Source organism: Macaca mulatta, chromosome 2, assembly GCF_049350105.2.
Source record: "Macaca mulatta isolate MMU2019108-1 chromosome 2, T2T-MMU8v2.0, whole genome shotgun sequence".
Classification (NCBI taxonomy): Eukaryota; Metazoa; Chordata; class Mammalia; order Primates; family Cercopithecidae; genus Macaca; species Macaca mulatta.
Genome location: NC_133407.1, coordinates 116,109,542 through 116,133,734, shown reverse-complemented (window position 1 = coordinate 116,133,734; position 24,193 = coordinate 116,109,542). Strand labels below are relative to the sequence as shown.

At 42.1% G+C, this 24,193-nt stretch overlaps 1 protein-coding gene and 1 pseudogene across 50 annotated transcripts in view; one reads left to right on the top strand and one right to left on the bottom strand.

The window, feature by feature from the left end:
• The window catches only part of PBRM1 (polybromo 1), a 150,135-nt gene that overhangs the window by 111,610 nt on the left and 14,332 nt on the right, over window positions 1–24,193 (top strand). For all 50 annotated transcript variants that reach the window (XM_077993048.1, XM_077993056.1, XM_077993042.1 and 47 more), the window contains 5 exons: window positions 2,575–2,720; window positions 5,085–5,242; window positions 18,746–18,929; window positions 19,489–19,699; window positions 21,257–21,458. In XM_077993048.1, coding sequence (XP_077849174.1) covers window positions 2,575–2,720; window positions 5,085–5,242; window positions 18,746–18,929; window positions 19,489–19,699; window positions 21,257–21,458 — 901 coding nt within the window. The remainder of the gene's footprint in view (window positions 1–2,574; window positions 2,721–5,084; window positions 5,243–18,745; window positions 18,930–19,488; window positions 19,700–21,256; window positions 21,459–24,193) is intronic.
• LOC114676607 (U6atac minor spliceosomal RNA) lies at window positions 22,504–22,642 on the bottom strand (annotated as a pseudogene).

Here is a 24,193-nt window from a genome sequence, read left to right as displayed (position 1 = left end):
TTTTTTTTTTTTGAGGCAGTCTGCCTAGACTGGAGTGTGGTGGCACAATCTTGGCTCATTGCAACCTCCGCCTCCTGAGTTCAAGCAATTCTTATGTCTCAGTTTCCCAAGTTCCTGGGACTACAGGCATGTACCAACGTGCCTGGCTAATTTTTGTATCTTTAATAGAGATGGGGTTTCGCCATGTTGGCCACTCTGATCTCGAACTCCTGGCCTCAAGTGATCCGCCTGCCTTGGCCTTCCAAAGTGCTGGGATTACAGGCGTAAGCCACCACTCCTGGCCTTCCCTCGTTCTTTTTTTTTTTTTTTTTTTGAGACAGAGTCTCACTCTGTCGCCCAGGCTGGAGCGCAGTGGCCGGATCTCCACTCACTGCAAGCTCCGCCTCCCGGGTTTATGCCATTCTCCTGCCTCAGCCTCCCGAGTAGCTGGGACCACAGGCGCCCGCCACCTCGCCTGGCTAGTTTTTTGTATTTTTTAGTAGAGACGGAGTTTCACCGTGTTAGCCAGGATGGTCTCGATCTCTTGACCTCGTGATCCACCCGTCTCGGCCTCCCAAAGTGCTGGGATTACAGGCTTGAGCCACCGCGCCCGGCCCCCTCGTTCTTAATGATTTTCCAAGAATACCATTTCAATATCACATTTGAAGTCATAAAGATCAGAATGTTAAATTATTTGGACATTGTAAAGGAAGAATTTTTTTTAAGTGTGAAGTTTGAAGTATTCTCAGGAGGATGCTATAGAAAACTTGGAGGCTTTGGAGTTTCCTCAGCGTATGTATGTTTTGGAGTTAATATATTTATAACATCTAACCTTGTGCCCATTATCAGCTAGGTTCTCGGTAAATTATGGTTCTTCTTTAATGGTAAAGAAGATGGTTCTTCCATTAAGTGGTTTTTATGAGTCAGGCATTTTTCTATGTACATGAGCACTTAATGTTACTTAAGCTTCCTAAACAACCCTATCTGGTGGCCACACTGTCATTATCTTCATTTTACAAATGAGGAAACTAAGACATAAGAGGTCAAGTAATTTGCCCAAGTTCATAGCAGTCATTAGATAACCAGATGCTGTAATTATTAGAAAACAGAGCGTGTTTATATCACAGAGGCTATGCTATTCCTTTCCATGTTGGAATAAATCAAAATAGTAAAAATTGTAATATCAGTTGTATTTTGTGGTTTGTTTTCTTTTGTTTGAGACAGGGTCTCATTCTGTTTCCCAGGCTGGAGTACAGTGGCACGATCTCGGCTAACTGTGGACACCAATTTCCAGGCCCAAGCAGTCCTCCTACCTCAGCTCCCAAGTAGCTCTGAATACAGGTGCACGTCACCAAACACAGCTAACTTTTTTTTTTTTTTTTTTTTTTTTTTTTTGAGACAGAGTCTCACTGTGTCACCCAGGCTGGAGTGCAGTGGCCGGATCTCAGCTCACTGAAAGCTCCGCCTCCTGGGTTTACGCCATTCTCCTGCCTCAGCCTCCTGAGTAGCTGGGACTACAGGCGCCCACCACCTTGCCTGGCTAGTTTTTTTGTATTTTTTAGTAGAGACAGGGTTTCACCGGATTAGCCAGGATGGTCTCGATCTCCTGACCTCGTGATCCGCCCGTCTCGGCCTCCCAAAGTGCTGGGATTACAGGCTTGAGCCACTGCACCCAGCCTACACAGCTAATTTTTAAATTTTTTTGGAAATGAGGTCTCACTGTATTGCCCAGGCTGGTCTTGAACTCTTGGCTCAAGCAATCCTCCCACCTTGTCCTCACAGTGTGCTGGAGTTATGACATAAGCCACTGTGCCTGGCCTAAATCTATCAATTGTTAATGTTAAGACATTAAGGGAGCCCAGTAAATGTGATAGAGAGGAAGCTTGTGTAGAATTTGCCCCTTACACTGTAGTAATGCATGAATGAGTCTGCTTTTAAATACCGATAAATCCTCTCCAGGTTTTTTGTTTGTTCGTTTGTTTCTAAAGACAATGGGAATTGAGAGCAGGAGGGAGACAGGATAAAAGCATCTTAGGATAAGATTTTTTAATGAAAATTAACTAGAAATTTAAAATAAAATAGATACTTGTTAATACTTTATTTCAGTAATCTAATTTTTTTGTTTCCTAGCCTCCTTCAAAGTTTCTGTTTTTGTATTTTTGTTTGTTTGTTTTAATTTACTTTTTTTTTTTTTGAGACAGGGCCTTGCTCTGTCGCCCAGGCTGGAGTACAATGGTGTGATCCTAGCTCACTGTAACCTCGACCTCCTGAGCTCAAGTGATTTACCCACCTCAGTCTCCTGAGTAGCTGGGACTACAGGCATGCGCTACCATGCCTGACTAATTTTTTATTTTAATTTCTTTTTTTAGTTGAGACAAGGTCTCACTATGTTGCCCAAACTGGTCTCAAACTCTTGGGCTCAAGTGATCATCCTGCCTTGGTCTCCCAAAATGCTGGAATTACAGGTGTGAGCCACGTAACCAATGGTTGTTTTTTCTTTTAAGTTAATGTGAAAGAAAAGTCTGCTTTCGTTTCTTACCTTCTGTATTCCTTGATTATCAGCTACCTTTCTTCAGCCAGTTTTCTTTACAACAGGAAAAAGAAGATGTCCCTGTGGAAATGTCCAATGGTGAACCAGGGTGCCACTACTTTGAGCAGCTCCATTACAATGACATGTGGCTGAAGGTTGGCGACTGTGTCTTCATCAAGTCCCATGGCCTGGTGCGTCCTCGTGTGGGCAGGTGAGTGTCGTTGAAATAGGAAAGATGAGGTTGAATCTGAGAAATTTGGAACCAGTAGAAATTAATCACCCTTTGGATGAAGACAAAAGTCCTTCCCCTGGTAGTTTTTCTAGCTGCTTCTCACACCACATTCCCCTCCAACCACACTTTCTTCTTTAAATTATCCCTATGGGCTCTTTTCTTTTCTTCCACTATTTACAGAACTCTCAGCTCAGAAATCTCCCTGCCTACTTCATATGGTAAACTCCTTTACCATACATTTGAAGTGACACTTCCTTAAAAGGAAGTCTTTCCTGTTCACTGCAGAGTGGGTTAAGTCTCCCTGTTGCGCACTCTCAAAGCACCACATATTTCCTTCTCCTTAGCATATATATCACATATTGGTGTTCATTATGTTATTGTCAGGTTTCACCCTTGCAATCCCTGCTCAAATCATAGTGCATGAAACATAGTAGGGGCTCAGATATTTTGATGAACAAGTAAATGATAAAAGGATGACAGTATGGTTGGATGGCAAACACAGCAGAGTCTGGTATCAGGTTGGGTAGGAGAAGATAGTGGTTAAGAACACTAGTTCATTCCCTAAGTCCCAGCTTTGTTAGTTGTATGTCCTTAGGTGAATGATTTACCCCTCTGGGCTTCAGTTTCCTTATCATATCTGTTCATCATTCAGTAAGCATTTATTATACCTACTGTTTACCAAGCTCTGAGGATACATTAGTTAATGAAACAGACAAATATTCTTAGTCCTGGGGAGCTTTTTTCTAGTGTGAAGACAAACAATAAACATCTTGAATAAGTAAAGTATGTAATATGTTAGATCATGATACATGCTATATAAAAAATAGAGCAGAACAAGGGGAGAAGAGGGTCCCATGGTCAGAGCAGGGATAATGGTTTATATAGGCCTCACTGAGAAGTTGGCAGCTGAACCAACACTTGAAGAAACTGAGAAAGTGAATAATGTGAATATACAGAGAGAAAAGATTCCAGGAAGTGGGAACAGCCAGTATAAACACCTGAGGAGAAGCATGCCAGGCCTGTTTGTTGCTAGGAGAGTGAGCCATTCATGAGTTAGTAAGAGATAAGTGCCAGGGGTAGGGTGCATATCACATAGGGCCTCAGAGACCATTATAGGGATTTGGGCTTTTAACTGAGTTACATGGAGTGCCATCTGATTGTTTCAAGTGCAGAGTGACATTTGATTTAGATCTTAATAGAATTGCTCTGCCTATTGGTTGTTGAGAATAGACGGTAAAAAGTCAAGGTAGAGGCAAGGAGATCCACCACCTAGGATGCTATTGCAATAATCCAGGCAAGAATGATCATGCTTCAGACCAGGGTGATTGCAAAAGATAGTATTTTGAAGGTCAAATTAATAGTACTCTTGATAAATGGAGTATGGGGTCTGAGAAAGATAAAAAAGTCAAGGGTGATTCCTGTGTGTAAGCCTGAGAAACTGGAAGGGTGCAGTTACCATTAACCAAAATAAGTGTGATACTTCATGTCAGGAATCACGATAATATGGAGCAATAATAATGTCAACTCTATGGGTTAGTTGTTAACAATAATGACTTTCATCAAATTCTCAAGGGGTGAAGGGGTACTAGATCCCCTTTTTTTTTTTTTTTTTTTTTTTTGAGACAGTGTCTGGTTCTGTCACCTAGGCTGGAGTGCAGTGGCATGATCTCAGCTCACTGCAACATCCACCTCCTGGGCTCAAGCCATCTTCCCACCTCAGCCTCCCAAGTAGTTGGGACTATAGGTGCATACTCCCACGGCTAGCTCATTTTTGTATTTTTGGTGGAGATGGGGTTTCACCATGTTTCCCAGGCTGGTCTTGAACTCCTGAGTGATTTGCCCACCTTGGCCTCCCAAAGTGCTGGGATTACAGGTGTGAGCCACTGTGCCCAGCAAGGGGTATTAGATCTTGACCTTCAAAAAGATTATAAACCACTGTCTTAAAGGAATGTCTGCCACTCATGTGATCTGACCCCAAATATTGATGGTTTATGTCTTTGTTTGGTTCACAAGTCCAATGACAAATGCTTAGTTCTGTTTTCATCATGAACATCTCAGGAAGAAAACCTGATCATTAGATGAAGCTATTAAGTTTTGTGCCTCGATATTACGTTAAAAAATTTTTTTTCGCTTGGACAAATAGCCAAAGGTTCATTTCTCTTTTTCTAAGTATCTTTTCATGTGTTTAATGAGGGAAAAATTAATGAAGTTGTCTTACCAAAACAGCCAGTGAAACTCCTCTGAATGGTACACATGACTAACTTTTTGGTTAATGGAATTTTTGTTAGATTAATCCTTCAAGAAGGAAACTATTTTAATGTAATTTATATTTTTCTCCCCAAGAATTGAAAAAGTATGGGTTCGAGATGGAGCTGCATATTTTTATGGCCCCATCTTCATTCACCCAGAAGAAACGGAGCATGAGCCCACAAAAATGTTCTACAAAAAAGAAGTATTTCTGAGTAATCTGGAAGAAACCTGCCCCATGACATGTATTCTCGGTAGGTATTTGTGCTTTTTTATTTAATAGTGTTTATTCCATCAAAATTGATTGAATACTACTTCTGTGCTAGGCACTGTCCTAGGTGTTATGTATACAGCAGTGCCCAAATCTAAATCTCTGTTCTCTTATGTTGGGGCAGAGGTTGGGGAGTCAGTAAATAAATTAAAAAATAAATGTATAGAATATCAGGTGGTAATTAGGGCACAACCAAACCTCTCACCTCAGCCTTCCGAGTAGCTGGGATGATAGGCATGCCACCACCGCACTGAGCTAATTTTTGAAGTATAGTTTTCCTAGATACAGAATTCTCCATTGATAGTTTTTTTGTTCATGTCTTTCATCAAGTTTGGGGAGTTTTTGGCCATTTCTTCAAATATTCTTTCTGCTCCTTTCTCTGCTTCCTTCTGGAACTCCCATTATACTTACGTTGGTACATTTAATGGTACCTCACAGGTCTCTCAGACTCTTCATTTTTCTTTACCTTTTTTTCCTTTCTGCTCCTCAGACTGGATAACTTCAAATGACCTGTGTTCAGGTGCCTTCATTCTCTGCCTCCTCAAATCTTCTGTTGAACTCTTCTAATAAATTTTTCATTTCAGTTACTGTACTTTTCAGCCCCAGAATTTAGTTTTTATAATTTGTCTCTTCATTTATATTCAGTATTTGCTATGACATTTTACTGGTTTCCTTTAGACCTTTGAGTATATTTAAGACAGTTGATTTAAGGCCAGGCACAATGGCTCACACCTGTAATCCCAGCACTTTGGGAGGCCAAGGCGGGTGGATCACCTAAGGTTGAGAGTTTGAGAACAGCCTGCCAACATAGTGAAACCTTGTCTTTGCTAAGAAAAAAAAAAAAAAAATTAGCTGGTCATGGTGGCACATGTCTGTAATCCCAGTTACTGTGGAGGCTGAGGCAGAGGCAGAGGCTGCAGTGAGCCAGGATCATGCCACTGCACTCTAGCCTGGATGACAGAGCAAGACCGTCTCAAAAAAAAAAAGACAATTGATTTAAAGTCTTTGTTTAGTAAGTCCAGTGTCTGGAATTTCTCAGGAACAATTTCTGTTCATTTTGTTCTTTCCTATGAGTGGGCTGTACCTTCTTGTTTCTTTACATGCCTGATAATTTTTTGTTGAAAACTGCTCATTTTGGGTATTATAATGTGATAACTCTGGAAACCAGATTCTCCCCGTCCTCAGGCTTTGTTCCTACTACTTGTTATAGGTTATGGTTGTTTGTTCAGTGACTCTTCTAAACTTTTGTTTGTTTGTTTTAAAGATTATATTTTTGGCTGGGCACAGTGGCTCACGCCTTTAATCCCAGCACTTTGGGAGGCTGATGTGGGCGGATCGTTTGAGCCCAGGAGTTCGAGACCAGCCTGGGCAACATGGCGAAACCCTGTCTCTACAAAATATACAAAAATTATCGAGGTGTGGTGGTCTATACCCATGGTCCCAGCTACTCAGGAGGCTGAGGTAGTAGGATCACCTGAGCCCAGGGAGGTCAAGACTGCAGTGAGCCATGATCATGCCACTGCACTTCAGCCTGGGCAACAGAGTGAGACCTGTCTCAAAAAATAAAAGATTGTTGTTGTTGTTGTTATTGTATGTGGTTACTATAGTCTCTGTTCTGTAAGTGATTTGACAGAGGTTTTCGTAAATACTTGAGCCAATAAAACCACAAAACTCCCAGTCTTCACAGCTGACTTTTCTGTGTATGGTGGAGCACACCTTCAACACTCAGCCATGCAGATTACAACTCTGCTTTGCCTTTACTTCCTACTTGTGCAGAGCTTGAAAGTCAGCCAGAAATGAGATCTTAGGGCCTTCTTAGGTCCTTTCTGAGCAGGTACGCTATTGTTGGCATGTGTGTGGCCTTCTAGGCTCCCAGCAATGTGTGGAAACTTTTCAAAACCCTATTCCCCAAAGCATCTCACTCCCCATCTTTTCCTCTGAGGCCTTTTGTCCTATCTGCTGTTGGCCCCAACTGATACCCTTTGTTCCAACTGGCAACAGCTGGTTCATTTGACTTTAAATGTGCTGTGATTTGAATGTTTGTGCCCTCTTCAAAATTCATGAGTTAAAATGTAATCCCTAGTGCAACAGTGTTGGGAAGTGGGACCTTTTAGGAGATGTTTAGGTCATGAGGGCTTGTCCTCATGAATACAATATTGCTTTTATAAAAAGGGCTCATGGCCCGGTGCGGTGGCTCAGGCCTGTAATCCCAGCACTTTGGGAGGCCAAGGCAGGCGGATCACGAGGTCAGGAGATCGAGACCATCCTGGCTAACATGGTGAAACCCTGTCTCTAGTGAAAATACAAAAAATTAGCCAGACGTGGTGGTGGGTGCCTGTAGTCCCAGCTACTCGGGAGGCTGAGGCAGGAGAATGGCGTGAACCCAGGAGGCGCAGCTTGTAGTGAGCTGAGACTGCGCCACTGCACTCCAGCCTAGGCGACAAAGTGAGACTCCGTCTCAAAAAAAAGGGGGCTCATGTAAATGGGTCTACTCTGTCTGAATGGATTTGTTGTCTCTTACACTCTTGCCCTCTGCCTTCTGCCATATGATGACATAGCAAGAAAGCCCTTGCCAGATGCTGGCGCCTTTATCTTGGATTTTCCAGCCTCCAGAACTGTGAGAAAACTGTTCTTTATAAATTACCCAGTCTGTGACAGGTATTCTGTTACAGCAGCACAAATAGACTAAGACAAAATGTTTTTGACAAAAGAACTTTAGACACTTCTCCACCATGAGAGAATTCCCGGTTAAGCAAAATAAAGGCAAGCACTTTGCATTAGTGTTTAGAAAGCTGCCTGACAGGTCAAAACAGATGACCACAGTTCTTTGGGCATAGAGCTGTTTTTTTTTTTTTTTTTTTTGAGACGGAGTCTCACGCTGTTGCCCAGGCTGGAGTGCAGTGGCGCGATCTCGGCTCACTGCAAGCTCCACCTCCCGGGTTCCCGCCATTCTCCTGCCTCAGCCTCCTGAGTAGCTGGGACTACAGGCGCCCGCCACCGCGCCCGGCTAATTTTTTTTGTATTTTTAGTAGAGACAGGGTTTCACTGTGGTCTCGATCTCCTGACCTTGTGATCCGCCCGCCTCGGCCTCCCAAAGTGCTGGGATTACAGGCTTGAGCCACCGCGCCCGGCCAGAGCTGTTTTGCTTCCTCTATCACCACAATCTTACACCAGGAATAGAGGCTGCCATCTTCAAGGCTGCCACTGAGACAGAAGGTAAGGGATGGAGTGAGGATAAGTTAAAATGCCACAAAGCTCTCCTGCCAAGTTTCAGTCACTTTTTTAAATTAAGCATTTGCTCGGTTGCTGTAAACCTTGATTACCTTACAGAGTTCCAATGACATTTATTCTGCTTTTTTCACTGTTTCTTTGAAGGAATGTCCCTTAGAGCTCACTACTCCTCCATTTTCACTGACATAACTTGGAGTAATTTCTTTCTAAAGATGCCTATTAGAATGTGTTACATTATGGGCCAGGCGCAGTGGCTCAAGCCTGTAATCCCAGCACTTTGGGAGGCCGAGACGGGTGGATCACGAGGTCAGGAGATCGAGACCATCATGGCTAACACGGTGAAACCCCGTCTCTACTAAAAAAATACAAAAAAACTAGCCGGGCGCGGTGGTGGGCGCCTGTAGTCCCAGCTACTCGGGAGGCTGAGGCAGGAGAATGGCGTGAACCCGGAAGGCGGAGTTTGCAGTGAGCCGAGATCGCGCCACTGCACTCCAGCTTGGGGGACAGAGCGAGACTCAGTCTCAAAAAAAAAAAAAAAAGAATGTGTTACATTCTGGCCAGGCATGGTGGCTCATGCCTGTAATCCCAGCACTTTGGGAGTCTAGGCGGGCAGATCACCTGAGATCAGGAGTTAGCGATCAGCCTGGTCAACGTGGTCAGCTTCACCTTGGCCAGGCGCGGTGGCTCATGCCTGTGATCCCAGCACTTTGGGAGGCCGAGGTGGGTGGATCATGAGGTCAGGAGTTCAAGATCAGCCTGGCCAATGCAGTGAAACCCCGTCTCTACTAAAAATACAAAAATTAGCCAGGCATGGTGATGTGCACCTGTAATCCCAGCTACTAGGGAGGCTGAGGCAGGAGAATCGTTTGAACCCGAGAGGTGAAGGTTGTAGTAAGCCGAGATCAAGCCACTGCACTCCAGCCTGGGTGACAGAGCAAGACTCTATGTAACAAAAAAAAAGAAAGAAAGAAAGAAAGAAAATGTGTTGCATTCTACAGTTTATATACCAGTTTTATATCCAGGATCTCATTTAATTCTCAACATGACCCTGAAAGAAAGATGCTGATATTGTCAGAAAGGTGAAGTTACTACCCAAGGAGTGGGCCAGAACTAAAACCTAGGTTGTCTTTTGAGAATTAAAGGAGGTGCCAGCAATATTAGGTAGGACGACAGGCATACAATGAAATATAAGTAACTTCATCTTGAGATAAAACCCAAAAGAAAATGCATCTTGTAATCACAAAGTGGGATTTCAGCCTAGCTTGTGGAATTCACTGTCCCCAGCCTCCAAGGAAAAAGGGTTTTGTTATACAAGCTTTAGAGAATGTATAATTTAATTGTATTAACTATACACACTATTAAATGTAAATCATATTTTTGTACTTTTTTGTCTCTGAAATAGAAGTTTTGAAGATAATTAGATGAGGTATCATTTTTTCATCTTCCGTTACATACGCAGAAGGAGACAATCCTGTTTTTCCAGCGGTTATGTTCTTTTTTCAGTTTTGTTGAAGATTTGTTTTCATTAACTTAAACAGTAATCAAGCCGGGCACAGTGGCTCACACTATAATCCCAGCACTTTGGGAGGCTGAGGCAGGTGGATCACTTGAGATCAGGAGTTCAAGACCAGCCGGTCCAACATGGTAAAACCCCATCTCTACTAAAAATACAGAAAAATTAGTCAGTTGTGGTAGCGCATGCCTATCCCAGCTACTCAGGAGGCTGAGGGAGGAGAATCGCTTTAACTTGTGAGGGAGAGGTTGCAGTGAGCCGAGATCACTCCACTGGACTCCAGCCTGAGTGACAGGGTGAGACTCCGTCTCAAAAAAAAAAAGAACTTGAACAGTAATCAGATGGCCACATCTGGCAGATGGTACCTCTACCCTTAACCCCTTAGATGATAAAATTTCCAGGAACCTGGGCTCTTGAAACATGCCAATTCCTAATTTATTTGCAGGTTTTGTTCCCTTCACAGTATATTTTTATAACATTTCATTAATTTAAAAACTGTCCTTAGTAAGGCAAGGAAAATAAAAGATCTAAAGATTTGAAAGGAAAAACAAAAGGGCCATTTTTTTTCCTAAAACATTAGGTATGTAGAAAATCCAAGAGATATTCAGATAAACTATTAAAATTAGTAAATGAAAATATGAAGTAGTTTTTTTTTTTTTTGAGACAAGATCTCGCTTTGTTATCCAGACTGGAATGCAATGGTACAATCATAACTCACTGCAGCCTCCAACTCCTAGGTGCAAGCAATCCTCCCATCTCAGCCTTCCAAGTAGCTGGGACTATAGGGATGTACCACCACTCCCAGCTAATTTTTTTTTTTTAATTTATTTTTTGTGGAGATGAGGTCTCCCTGTTGCCCAGGCTGCTCTCAAACTCTTGGCCTCAAGCATCCTCCCTGCTCAGCCTCCCCAAAAGTGCTGGGATTATAGGCGTGAGCCACCTTACCTGGCCCCAATATTTCTATTTCTGTATCCGTATCCCATCAGTGAGCAATTAGAAAATTATTACCATTTGCATTCAATACCTAGGAATATATCTTTTTTTTTTTTTTTTTTTTTTTTAAGATGGAGTTTCCCTCTTGTTGCCCAGGCTGGAGTGCAATGGCGCAATCTCAGTTCACCGCAACTTCCACCTCCCAGGTTCAAGCCATTTCCCTGCCTCAGCCTCCTGAGTAGCTGGGACTACAGGCATGTGCCACCACACCAGGATAATTGTTTGTATTTTAGTAGAGACGGGGTTTCACCATGTTGGCCAGGATGGTCTTGGTCTCCCGACCTCGTGATCCGCTGGCCTCAGCCTCCCAAAGTGCTGGGATTACAGGCGTGAGCCATTGCGCCTGGCCAATCCTTTTTTTCTTTTTGAGACGGAGTCTCGCTCTGTCGCCCAGGCTGGAGTGCTTGGCTCACTGCAACCTCCGCCTCCTGGGTTCAAGCGATTCTCTTGCCTCAGCCTCCCTAGCAGCTGGGACTACAGGCATGTGCCACCATGCCCAGCTAATTTTTGTATATTTAGTAGAGACAGGGTTTCACCATGTTGGCCAGGATGGTCTTGATCTCTTGACCTCGTGAGGTGCCCGCCTCGGCCTCCCAAAGTGCTGAGATTACAGGGGTGAGCCATGGTGCCTGGCCAAGAATAAATCTTTAAAAGATAGCCAACGTGGTGGCTCACATCTGTAGTCCCAACACTTTGAGAGGCCAAGGTGGGAGAGTCGCTTCAGACCAGGAGTTCAAGACCAGCCTGGACAACAGAATGAAACTCTTTCTACCAAAAAAAAAACAAAGAAGCAAAGATGTGTAGGGTACCTGCACATGCACGTGTGCACATGCACACACACACACACACAACTATAAGAAAATTATTGGCCGGGCGCGGTGGCTCAAGCCTGTAATCCCAGCACTTTGGGAGGCCGAGACGGGTGGATCACAAGGTCAGGAGATCGAGACCATCCTGGCTAACCCGGTGAAACCCCGTCTCTACTGAAAAATAGAAAAAACTAGCCGGGCGAGGTTGCGGGCGCCTGTAGTCCCAGCTACTCGGGAGGCTGAGGCAGGAGAATGGCGTGAACCCGGGAGGCGGAGCTTGCAGTGAGCTGAGATCCGGCCACTGCACTCCAGCCTGGGCCACTGCACTCCAGAGCGAGACCCCGTCTCAAAAAAAAAAAAAAAAAAAAAAAAAAGAAAATTATTGAAGACATAAATATATGAAAGTTATCCATCATATTTATAGCTGGAAAATTCAATATTATAAAGATATCAGTTCCCCCCAAATTGAACTGTTGGTTCATTGCGGTTCCAATCAAAATCCAGCAGGTCTTGATAATTTTTTAATACTTTATTAAATGAAGTTTTCTAAACTTTTGTCTTTTTCCTGTCTTTCGGGGGGTTGATCGGAGACCCAAGTCAGGACACACAGATACCACCTCCATTCCAAAGCCACGAATCACTTTTACTCTTTGGTTGTCAACAGAATTATTGTTGTTTCCTAATGTCTATTTTTCCTTCGATAAAATATGGAAAATTGTAATTATCCCTTTTCTGAATTAAAAGGCCTTTGAATTATGTAAATAAAGCGCTGTGTAAGTTCAAAGCAGTGATAGTAATTGTAGCTATTTTAAGCTTTGGAAATATTTCTGACCTGTTTTTCATGTACATGTTCTTTTCTTTTATTTTATTTTATTTTTGAGACAGAGTCTCGCTCTGTCGCCCAGGCTGGAGTGCAGTGGCCGGATCTCAGCTCACTGCAAGCTCTGCCTCCGGGTTTACGCCATTCTCCTGCCTCAGCCTCCCGAGTAGCTGGGACTACAGGCGCCCGCCACCTTGCCCGGCTAGTTTTTTGTATTTTTTTAGTAGAGACGGGGTTTCACCGTGTTAGCCAGGATGGTCTCGATCTCCTGGCCTCGTGATCCGCCGGTCTCGGCCTCCCAAAGTGCTGGGATTACAGGCTTGAGCCACCGCGCCCAGCCCACGTACATATTTAGTAAGTTGTTAGCTATGAACATTCCTGTTAAGGTCAAGAGCAAACTAGGGATGTTCTGGCTGGGTGCGATGGCTCATACCTGTAATCCCGGCACTTTGAAAGGCCAAGGTGGGCGGATCACCTGAGGTCAGGAATTCGAGACCAGCCTGGTCAACACGGTGAAACTCCATCTCTACTAAAAATATAAAAATTAGCTGGGTGTGGTGGCAGGTGCCTTTAACCCCAGCTACTGGGGAGGCTGAAGCAAGAGAATCACTTGAACTCGGGAGGTGGAGGTTGCAGTGAGCCAAGGTTGAGGCACTACACTGCAGCCTAGCAACAGAGCAAGACTCTGCCTCAGAAAAAAAAAAAAGAAACAAAATAGGGATGTCCTTATCACACTTACTTAACATTATTCTAGAGGTATTAGCCAGTGGAGTTAGAAGAAACAGAAGTCTAAAATAAGAAAAGTAAGGAGGTGAAAAATCAAGAGCATCAACTAAGAAATCATGGCAAACAGTAAGAGAAGTAAGATGATTGAATATAAATAAATAACAAATCTATTATCTTAAAAGATTCAGTACTAGTAAGATAAAATACCTTAGATAAACTTAACAAGATATATGCCACATCTGTATGAAAAAACTTTTAAAATGTTATTGAATGAATGCTTGAACAAATTGCAAAGCAATACCATAGGCCTAGATAGGTTTCAACGTCATAAAGATGTCCATCCTCCCTAAATTAATCTTTAATATGATCCCATTAGATATGCCAGTGGGAATTTGCTTGTGAGGAAGTTGATACTACATGAACTCATTTTAAAAATCATATTGAAGGCCAGGCGCGGTGGCTCATGCCTGTAATGCCAGCACTTTGGGAGAGCGAGGCAGGCGGATCATGAGGTCAGGAGATCATGACCATCCTCAATAACATGGTGAAGCCCTGTCTCTATTAAAAATACAAAAAATTAGCAGGGCGTGGTGGTGGGCACCTGTAGTCCCAGCTTCTTGGGAGGCTGAGGCAGGAGAATGGCATGAACCTGGGAGGCAGAGCTTGCAGTGAGCCGAGATCGCGCCACTGCACTCGGCCTGGGCGACAGAGCAAGACTCCATCTCAAATATATATATATATATATATATATATATATATATATATATTTTTTTTTTTTTTTTTTTAAAGAAACTTAGGATCGGGCACAGTGGCTTACTCCTGTTATCAATTGGGATAGCACTTTGGGAGGCCGAGGTGGGTGGATCATTTGAGCCTAGGAGTTTGAGACCAGCCTGGGCAAGATGGCAAAACCCGATTTCTACAAAAAGTACAAAAATTAGCTAAGTAGCACTTGCCTGTAGTCGCAGCTACCCGGGGTGGGGGGCTGAGGTGTGCGGATCACTTGAGCCAGGGAGATTGAGGCTGCAGTGAGCAGCTGTCATCTTACCACTGCACTCCAGGCTGGGCAACAAAGTGAGACCCTGTCTCAAAAACAGAAAAACTCAGGAAAATTCTGAAAAGTATACTGAAAGGGGATCTGTCCTTACCAGATATTAAAACTTTTAGCACTATAACAATTAAAACTATATATGAGTAAACAGGTTATTTGAACAAAATAGAAAGTTTAGCAAATATAATATATGGTAAAAGTGGCGTATCAGATAAGTGGGGAAAGATGTATTTTTCTCTAAATGGTGTTTGGAAATTCAGTAACCACTTGGAAAAATAAAATTGTAGCCATATCCCACATCTTAACTTCAAGATAGATTCCCAGATGAATTATAAATTTAAATAAACATAAAATTAACAAATATACCAAAAGAAACCATGGGAAAGAAATTTTGTTAATCTCTGACATAAAAGCCAGAACTCATACAATAAAATACTGATAAATTCAACTATATAAAAATGGAAAATATCTATACGACCAAAACTGGCAAAAACAAAAATGACAATCTTGAGAAAATATTTGCAATGTTTATCATAGACAAAGATCTGATTTTCCTTGTAGATGAAGAGCTCCTATAAAGCAATTAGATGAAGATCAACATCCAGCAGGAAAATGGACAAAGAAGATAAGGGAGAGCAGAAATAAATTACTAGGGCCCAGTGTGATGACTCACGCCTATAATGCCAGCACTTTGGGAGGCCGAGGTGGGCGGATCACTTGAGGTCAGGATTTGGAGACCAGCCTGGCCAGCATGGTGAAACCTTGTCTGTACTAAAACTACAAAAATTAGCTGGACATGTTGGTAGGCATCTGTAGTCCCAGCTACTCGGGAGACTGAGGCAGAGGTTGCAGTGAGCCAGAATCGCACCACTGCGCTCCAGCCTGAGTGACAGAGCGAGACTCCATCTTAAAAAAAAAAAAGAAACTACCAGTGATTCTTAAACAAATGAAAATATACCCGGCTGGGCACGGTGGCTCATGCCTGTAATCCCAGCACTTTGGGAGGCGGATCACCTGAGGTCAGGAGTTCGAGACCAGCCTGGCCAACACGGTGAAACCCCATTTCTACTAAAAAAAAAAAAAAAAAATTAGCCAGTCATGGTGGCACACGCCTGTAATCCCAGCTACTCGGGAGGCTGAGGCAGGATAATTGCTTGAACCCGGGAGGCAGAGGCTGCGGTGAGCTGAGATCAAAAAAAAAAAGAAAAGAAAATATACCCAACCTCAGCCATTAGAGAAATGCCAGTTAAAGCTACCCAGATATTTTTTTCCTTTCTTTTTCTTCTTTTTTTTTTCAGATTACGTATCAAATTGTCAAAGATACAGAAAACGTTTCTCACTAGTTGACAACAGCATGAGGAAATGGTATCTACCTACTTTGTGGTAGTCTGTGAATTAGGGCACCCTTTATGGAAGACAATTTGATAATACTTACAAAAATTTAAAAAGTGTGTACATACCCTTTGACTCAGCTTTTATACTTCTAGAAATTTATGCTTCAGATGTATTCACCTATGTGCAAATTGATATGTCTTAAATTACTTATTTCAGCATTATTTAGCATCAGCAGAAGAGCAAACATTGGGAAACAACATAGATATCCATCAACAGGGAACTAGTTGAATAAACTTGGTACATTCATACAAGCCGTGATCTCCAAGACATATTATTTTGTGACAAAATTCAGGTGCAAAACAGTTTTAAGTAATATGCTGCCATTTATGGAAGTTTTTTATTGTTTTATATATGTCATAAAATTCATCATTTTAACTTTTTTTTTTTTGAGAAGGAGTCTTTGCCACCCAGGCTGGAGTCAGCGGCTTTTTTTTTTTTTTTTTGGAGACGGAGTCTTTCTCTGTCACCCAGGCTGGAGTCAGTGGCATAGTCTCGGCTGCCCGCAACCTCTGCCTCCCAGGTTCAAGTGATTCTCCTGCCTCAGCCTCCTGAGTAACTGGGATTACAGGTGCATGCCACCACGCCTGGCTAATTTTTGTATTTTTAGTAGAGACGAGGTTTCGCCATGTTGGTGGTGCTGGTCTCAAACTCCTGACCTCAGGTGATCCGCCCACCTTGGCCTCCCAAAGTGCTAGGATTACCACGCCCAACCTTAACTATTTTTAAATACACAGTTCAGTGGCTTTAAGTCCATTGACAATACTGTACAGCCATCGCCACCGTTCATTTCTAGAATTTTTTCATTATCCCAAATAAAAACTTTGTACCCGTTAAACAGCTCTTTATTTTCCCCTTCCCCCTGGCCCTAGGAATCTCTGTTCTACTTTTTGTTCATGAATTTTGCCTATTCTAGATACTGCATGTAAGTGGAATCATGCAATATTTGTCCCTTTGTATCTGGTATATTTAGCATAATGTTTTCAAGGCTTATCCATGTTATACCATATATCAGAATTTTATTCCTAAGGCTGTATATTCCATTATATGTATACTACATCTGTTAATGGACATGTAGGTTGTTTTCACATTTTAGCTATTGTGAGTAAAACTGCTCTTATCAGTGGTGTACAAGTATTTGATCCTCTGATTTCTTTTAGATATATACCTAGAAATAGAATTGCTAGGTCTTATGGTAACTCAGTGTTTAACTTTTTGGAGCAACTGCCTAACTATTTTCCACAGCAGCTACACCGTTTTACAGTCCCACCAAGATATAAGGGTTCCATTTTCTTCACATCCTTGCCACCACTTGTTATTTTCTGTTTTGGGTTTTTTTTAATACAGGCATCTTAATGGGGTGTGAAGTAGTATTTCATTGCCATTTTGATTTGCATTTCCCTGATGATGAATGATGTTAAGCATTGTTTCATGTGCCTATTGGACATTTGTATGTCTTTTTTTAGAGACATGTCAATTTATATCTTTTGCACATTTTTAAATTGCATTATGTATTTGTCTTAATGTTGAGTTGTAGAAATATATATTCTATATACTAGACTCTTACTAGATATATGATTTGCAAATATTTTCTTCTATGGCTCATCTTTTTACTTTTTTTGTAGTATCCTTTGGAGCACAGAAGTTCTTAATTTTGATAAAACCCTTTTTTTTTTTTTTTTTTTTTGTGACTGAGTCTCGCTCTGTTGCCCAGGCTGGAGTGCAGTGGGGTGCTCTTGGCTCACTGCAGCCTCTGCCTCCCGGGTTCAAGCAATTCTCCTGCCTTAACCTCCCGAGTAGCTGGGCTTACAGGATTGCACCACCACGCCCAGCTAATTTTTTTGTGTTTTTAGTAGAGACGAAGTTTCATCATGTTGGTCAGGCTGGTCTTGAACTCCTGACCTCAGGTGATCCACCCGCCTTGGCTTCCCAAAGGGCTGGGATTACAGACGTGAGCCACTGCACCCAGCCCATTTTGAATTAATTTTTTTTTTTTTTTAAACGGAGTCTCGCTCCTTCGCTCAGGCTTGAGTGCAGTGGCGTCATCTTAGCTCTCTGCAACCTGCGCCTCCCAGGTTCAAGCGATTTTCCTGCCTCAGCCTCCTGAGTAGCTGGGACTACAGGTGCACGCCACCACGCCCAGCTAATTTTTGTATTTTTAGTAGAGACAGGGGTTTCATCATGTTGGCCAGGATGGTCTCGATCTCTTGATCTCTTGATTCGCCTGCCTGAACTTCTCCAAAGTACTGGGATTACAGGCATGAGCCACTGCACCTGGCCAAATTAATTTTTATATATGATAGGAGGTAGGAATTCAACTGCATTCATGTGCAGAAGTGGAAATCTACTTGTCCTGTTACCGTACCATCTGTTGAAAAGAGTATTCTTTCCCCCATTGAATTGTCTTGGAACCCTTATTAAAAATCACTTGCCCATAAAAGCCCTATTATATTGGTTTATTTCTACACTTTCAGTTCTATTCTGTTGACCTGTATATTCTATCCTTATGCCAATACATATCGTTTTATGTCTTTTTTTTTCTTTCTTTCTTGACATAGGGTCTCACTCTATCACCCAGGCTGGAGTGCAGTAGTGCAATCACAGCTCACGGTAGCCTCACACTCAGACTTCCCTGACTCAGATGATTCCCACCTCAGCCTCCCAAGTAGCTGGGACTACAGGCATGCACCACCACACCCAGCTAATTTTTTCGATTTTTTGTAGAAGTTGGGGGTCTCACTATGTTGCCCAGGCTGGTCTCAAACTCCTGAGCTCAAGAGATCTGCCCACCTCAGCCTCTCAAAGTGCTGGGATTACAGGTGTAAGCCACCATGCCTTTCATATCTTTTAAATTTTTAATTATATGAATGTATTCATCCAAAAATAATAAAACAATTATTAACTATGACCACAGTTTACTCCTTTAATTTCTTCCTAATTTTCTCTTTCAGGAAAGTGTGCTGTGTTGTCATTCAAGGACTTCCTCTCCTGCAGGCCAACTGAAATACCAGAAAATGACATTCTGCTTTGTGAGAGCCGCTACAATGAGAGTGACAAGCAGATGAAGAAATTCAAAGGATTGAAGAGGTTTTCACTCTCTGCTAAAGTGGTAGATGATGAAATTTACTACTTCAGGTAAAGCTTGAAAAACTAAGGAAAAAAGAGCACTTCCATTAACTAATACCAATATAGTGTAGTCTAGTGTTTTTAATTTTTTATTAGATCTTAAACTAGAGTAGTAAATATTTCAAATAGAAAATCTTTATTCAGTTAAAGATTAAAGGAAAGACTTCATAATCTGCTGGGACCTGGTAGCTGCTCTAATAGTGCCCTTGGCGTAGACTCCAGTAATTGTGGAATGAGGCAGAAACACTTAGTTCTGGTTTATATCCTGTCTGTTAGGAGATTTCTCAGTTCCACAGATTATGAAAACTCTTTTTGCTATATATAGGCAACTAGATCCCAACTTTGGACACAATGCTTTTGTGGATATTCAGTATAATTATTTAAAAACAAACATCTCTAAGTAGAAGTAATTTCATAAACACACATTTAAAGTCTTTCCATGCTGACTTTAGAGCATATATTGCAGATTGCAAGAAGTCACTTGTAGTTGTTAAGGTGGAACACTGCTTTCCGGCTCATTCTGGAGGGGCATTAGGTGATTTTAGGTTTTTTATGTCACTTTTTTCAGAAAACCAATTGTTCCTCAGAAGGAGCCATCACCTTTGTTGGAAAAGAAGATCCAGTTGCTAGAAGCTAAATTTGCCGAGTTAGAAGGTGGAGATGATGATATTGAAGAGATGGGTGAAGAAGATAGTGAGGTCATTGAACCTCCTTCTCTACCTCAACTTCAGACCCCCCTGGCCAGTGAGCTGGACCTCATGCCCTACACACCCCCACAGGTGAAGGTGACAAGTTCCTGTTACTTGTCTTATTACCACCTTTGGTTTGCAGCAGACTCAAAACCAAAGTAAAGTGACATCCAGCCCCTCCATATGTGAACTTTAACTTAGAATTCTACAGGAAGGAACAGTTTTTAATTTGTCAGTGCCATGATTTACTCATTTAATTGACAAAAATTATGTCATTATCCCATTAATAATTATATTAATACCATTAATTTAAAATTAATATCTTTAAAATTTCGTAGCTATTTTAATGGCAGGCTTAGTTAGAAGACTCTTCCTTGTGCTGAAGAAAAGCAATAAGGAGCAACATCACCCTGTTTGTCTTTAGCTTTTATTACCCATGTCTTTTTAATCTCTCCTTATGTAGGACCTTATCTTTTGGTTGAGGTGATCTCTGTTGGTTTATTTTTTTCTCATTCAGAATTTTTACAAGACTTGGCCAGGCATGGTGGCTCATGTCTATAATCCCAGCACTTTGGGAGGCCAAGGCAGGAGGATCATTTGAGCTCAGGAGTTCAAGACCAGCTTGGGCAACATAGTGAAATCTCATCTCTACTAAAAATTTTTAAAATTAGTAGGCTGGGCGCGGTGGCTCAAGCCTGTAATCCCAGCACTTTGGGAGGCCAAGAAAGGTGGATCATGAGGTCAGGAGATCGAGACCGTCCTGGCTAACATGGTGAAACCCCGTCTCTACTAAAAAATACAAAAAAACTAGCCAGGCAAGGTGGCGGGTGCCTGTAGTCCCAGCTACTCGGGAGGCTGAGGCAGGAGAATGGCGTAAACCCGGGAGACGGAGCTTGCAGTGAGCTGAGATCCGGCCACTGCACTCCAGTCTGGGCGACAGAGCGAGACTCCGTCTCAAAAAAAAAAAAAAATTAGTCAGGCATGGTGATGCACACCTGTAGTCCCAGCTACTCAGCAGGCTGAGGCAGGAGAATCACTTGAGCCTGGTAGATCAAGGCTTCAGTGAGCTATGACTGCACCACTGTACTCCAGCGTGGTGACAGAGCAAGACCCTATATCAAAAAAAAAAAAAAAAAGAATTTTCTCAAGACTTAATTGTGAGGTCACCATTACAGATTGCAGCCATGGAATTCAGCGAAACTTTCATTTATTTCTTATATGGTAATAGGTAAGGAAGAGGTGTGTTTTGATCAAGAAAATAGCCAGCTGTGAACCAAACATGTCAATAAAGCAGTAACTGTTGAATCACATGTTCCTGGCTTCTGAAATTTAAGTACAGTGGCACGGTCTCAGCTCACTGCAAGCTCCGCCTCCCCGGTTCACGCCATTCTCCTGCCTCAGCCTCCTGAGTAGCTGGGACTACAGGCACCTGCCACCACGCCCGGCTAACTTTTTGTATTTTTTTTTAGTAGACACGGGGTTTCACTGTGTTAGCCAGGATGGTCTCGATCTCTTGACCTCGTGATCCGCCCGCCTCAGCCTCACAAAGGGCTGGGATTACAGACGTGAGCCAGCTGGCTTCTGAGATTTTGAGCAATTAACCAAATGTAGTGTTTTGATGCACCATAAGACCTTTCTGTCTTACAGTCTACCCCAAAGTCTGCCAAAGGCAGTGCAAAGAAGGAAGGCTCCAAACGGAAAATCAACATGAGTGGCTACATCCTGTTCAGCAGTGAGATGAGGGCTGTGATTAAGGCCCAACACCCAGACTACTCTTTCGGGGAGCTCAGCCGCCTTGTGGGGACAGAATGGAGAAATCTTGAGACAGCCAAGAAAGCAGAATATGAAGGTAAATAGAGCCTAGGCACAACTGTCTTTCAAAGCAAGGGGGTGTTTCAGGAATGCACGCGTGCAGACAGGTTTTACTCTCGTTCTTATCACTTGCACATGAACTTTATTTTGGGGACTGTTCTAAATGGCACCCAGCCATTTTAGATGCCAGCCTTGTCCTGACTGAGCAGAGCACTGCCCCTGACTTGGCCTCTGATCCTGGTGTTGTATTTTCCCCTGCAAATTTCTCCAAAATATTTTGCTACTAAAAATTGCATGATTTTTTTCTTTCATTGAGCCCTGTAAGCACACATGTTGAGCTAGGGAATGATTGCACAATGATGTTAAATATAATTTTAATTAAAATTCATCTGCAAAGGGCCTCTTAAAATCAGTGATCTTCTGTTACAGCTCTTGGTAAGCCATATATTTAAACTTCAGGCTGAGTCTTTGCCAAAGTGCTTGGTTTCCTAGGTCAGTCCTGGCCTATACTGTGTCTGTATTCATAGCTACGTCTAAGGTATTTGGGTCTTTTTTGTAAAGCTCAACTGCCTTTATTTTCCTTTTATTCTAATTAAATCACTTTGGGCAATGAGCTGTCATTCAAGAATTTGGTGGTTCTTAGCCATTTAGAGACAAATACTTGAGACTTTTTGTTTTTTGTTGTTGGGTTTTTGTTTTTGTTTTTAATATCAGACATGGATTTAGTAAAGAAATTAGTAGTAAACATTAGATTAGGCAGTACTATTGCCCTTTGAGCTGTACTTTTTCCATCTGGAATTTTATATATTGGTTCATTTTGCCAGTTTAGAGCTCCTCTCTACAATGGTCAACCATTACTCTTCTTAGGTGGTACAGTTCTGTTATTTTCTGACAAACATATATTAATTATTTAGGTTGCCCCTTTTATTAAAATTTACGAAGTCTCCAAAGAAACTTCTTTAAAAAAAAATCATTTATTATAATTGATTGATTACTATGAAATTATCTGACAGGCTTCTCCAAGAATCTTCTGCAGAGAATCCTAATCCTGCAAGATGTTTAGCCAGAAAACATTCTGTGGCAAAACCAGTTTGAGAAGCATTCCAAACTCTCTCTTGTGGAAACTTATGGTGCATATTCCTGTATGTGTGTTGTCAGGCCCGAGGCCCTCTTCTATCCTTATCAAGGGGAGTGCTCACCTTCACTCCTTTCATACAACACGCATATTCCCATATTAAAGACTTTAAGACCGCCGGTAAATAACCTGTTTTATATTATCTGGCGTTTTCTGAAATTTGACTAGGTATTTATGTAGTACCTATGAATATCCTAAAGAACTAATATTTTGCAGAATATTCTTTGAAAAACGCTAGTCAGTTCCATAAGAACCTAGAACTTTGTGGAGCTTTGATATTTCTGACCTAATTGAAAGTTAAGACCTACTATACCACTGAGCTGGAGGAGTGTTGGAAATTAAACTCACATGGATATTGCTGAATGAGCAACACAGCAGCAGCAGCAGCAAGGCAAATGAAGCCAGTGCTGGGTGGCTGGTTATTTAGAGTGTGAGCAGGAGAGAGATACCTGAAGATACTGTGAAGGTAAAAACACTGGAGTAGGACTGAAGACAGGGAGAGGTGATGGTGTCTGGAACATTCTTCCAAATTCAAAGAGGAGTCTGAAAGTGAGTGAGAACCTAGTGAGGGGGGAGTTACATGACTCAGCAGCATCTACCTGAGACATAAAATCTGAACTTTTGATGTTTTCTCTCGTTGAATTCAAAACCCAAAGTTTGGAGTTTGGGTAGCCAGTCCAATATTCAATCCATAGGCCTTATTATTTTTTTTTTTTTCCATTTCATTTTTTTGCTTTCCCACTTTACTGTGTCACTTGTATAATGAAAATACTAGAATTTGAAGTGGGACTCTAGGTCGATTTTTTTTTTTTTTTTTTTTTACTGCTATCTCAAGTAAATAGTTTGTTCAAATGGCCTTCTTCTCTCATACTCGTTGTACAAAGGGTCTGTAAACTAGGACAGTCTTAGTGATGATAAGGCTATGCAGGCAACTCTGTTACAGCCAAGAGGCCTTTGATTGCTTGACTTTCATATTCTTAAAGGAGGACTGGAGCTGTAGCTTCTTGATTCTCTGTAAAGCTATATGACCTTGAGCTATTTTCCCCCTCCTCAAATCAGTGGTGTTGAGTTCCATGTTGGAGGGTTTATGTGTGGCAGTTGGAGTGTGATATCAGGAGTTAGGGCCATAGGTTGCTGGTTCTCTCTATATCCTTGGACAAGTGACTGCCTGTCTCCCAGCCTCCATTTGCCTATGCGATGAGTGGGGGGATCTTCTATTTATGAATGGTGAGACAAGAAACCCTGTATGGTGGGAGCTTTGGAAATACAACATTTCAGGAGTTCTTCATTAGGGGTTCAGTTTGCTAGCTCCCAAAAAGACTGGAAACATGATCATTGGAGCTCCCGGCTCTGGAGATGCAAACAGAGTAGCTCAGGGCCGGGAGTGGGGAGGTAGCAGGACGTATTCTACGGCCCAGAACTGCCACAGCAAATGCTCTTTTTGCATTTTGAATGAAATAAGAGGGGCTCTGGAATTTTCATTGACTTAGGGTGGTTTATGGTCAGTATTGAAGTGCTCAGCTTCAGGAAACCTGGTTCTTTCAGTACATTGTCCATTGCTACATACGCGTATATATAATTCTCTGCTTCTGATGATTGTAGCCTGAAGTATAATGCATTTTTTTCCTTTGGGGTTT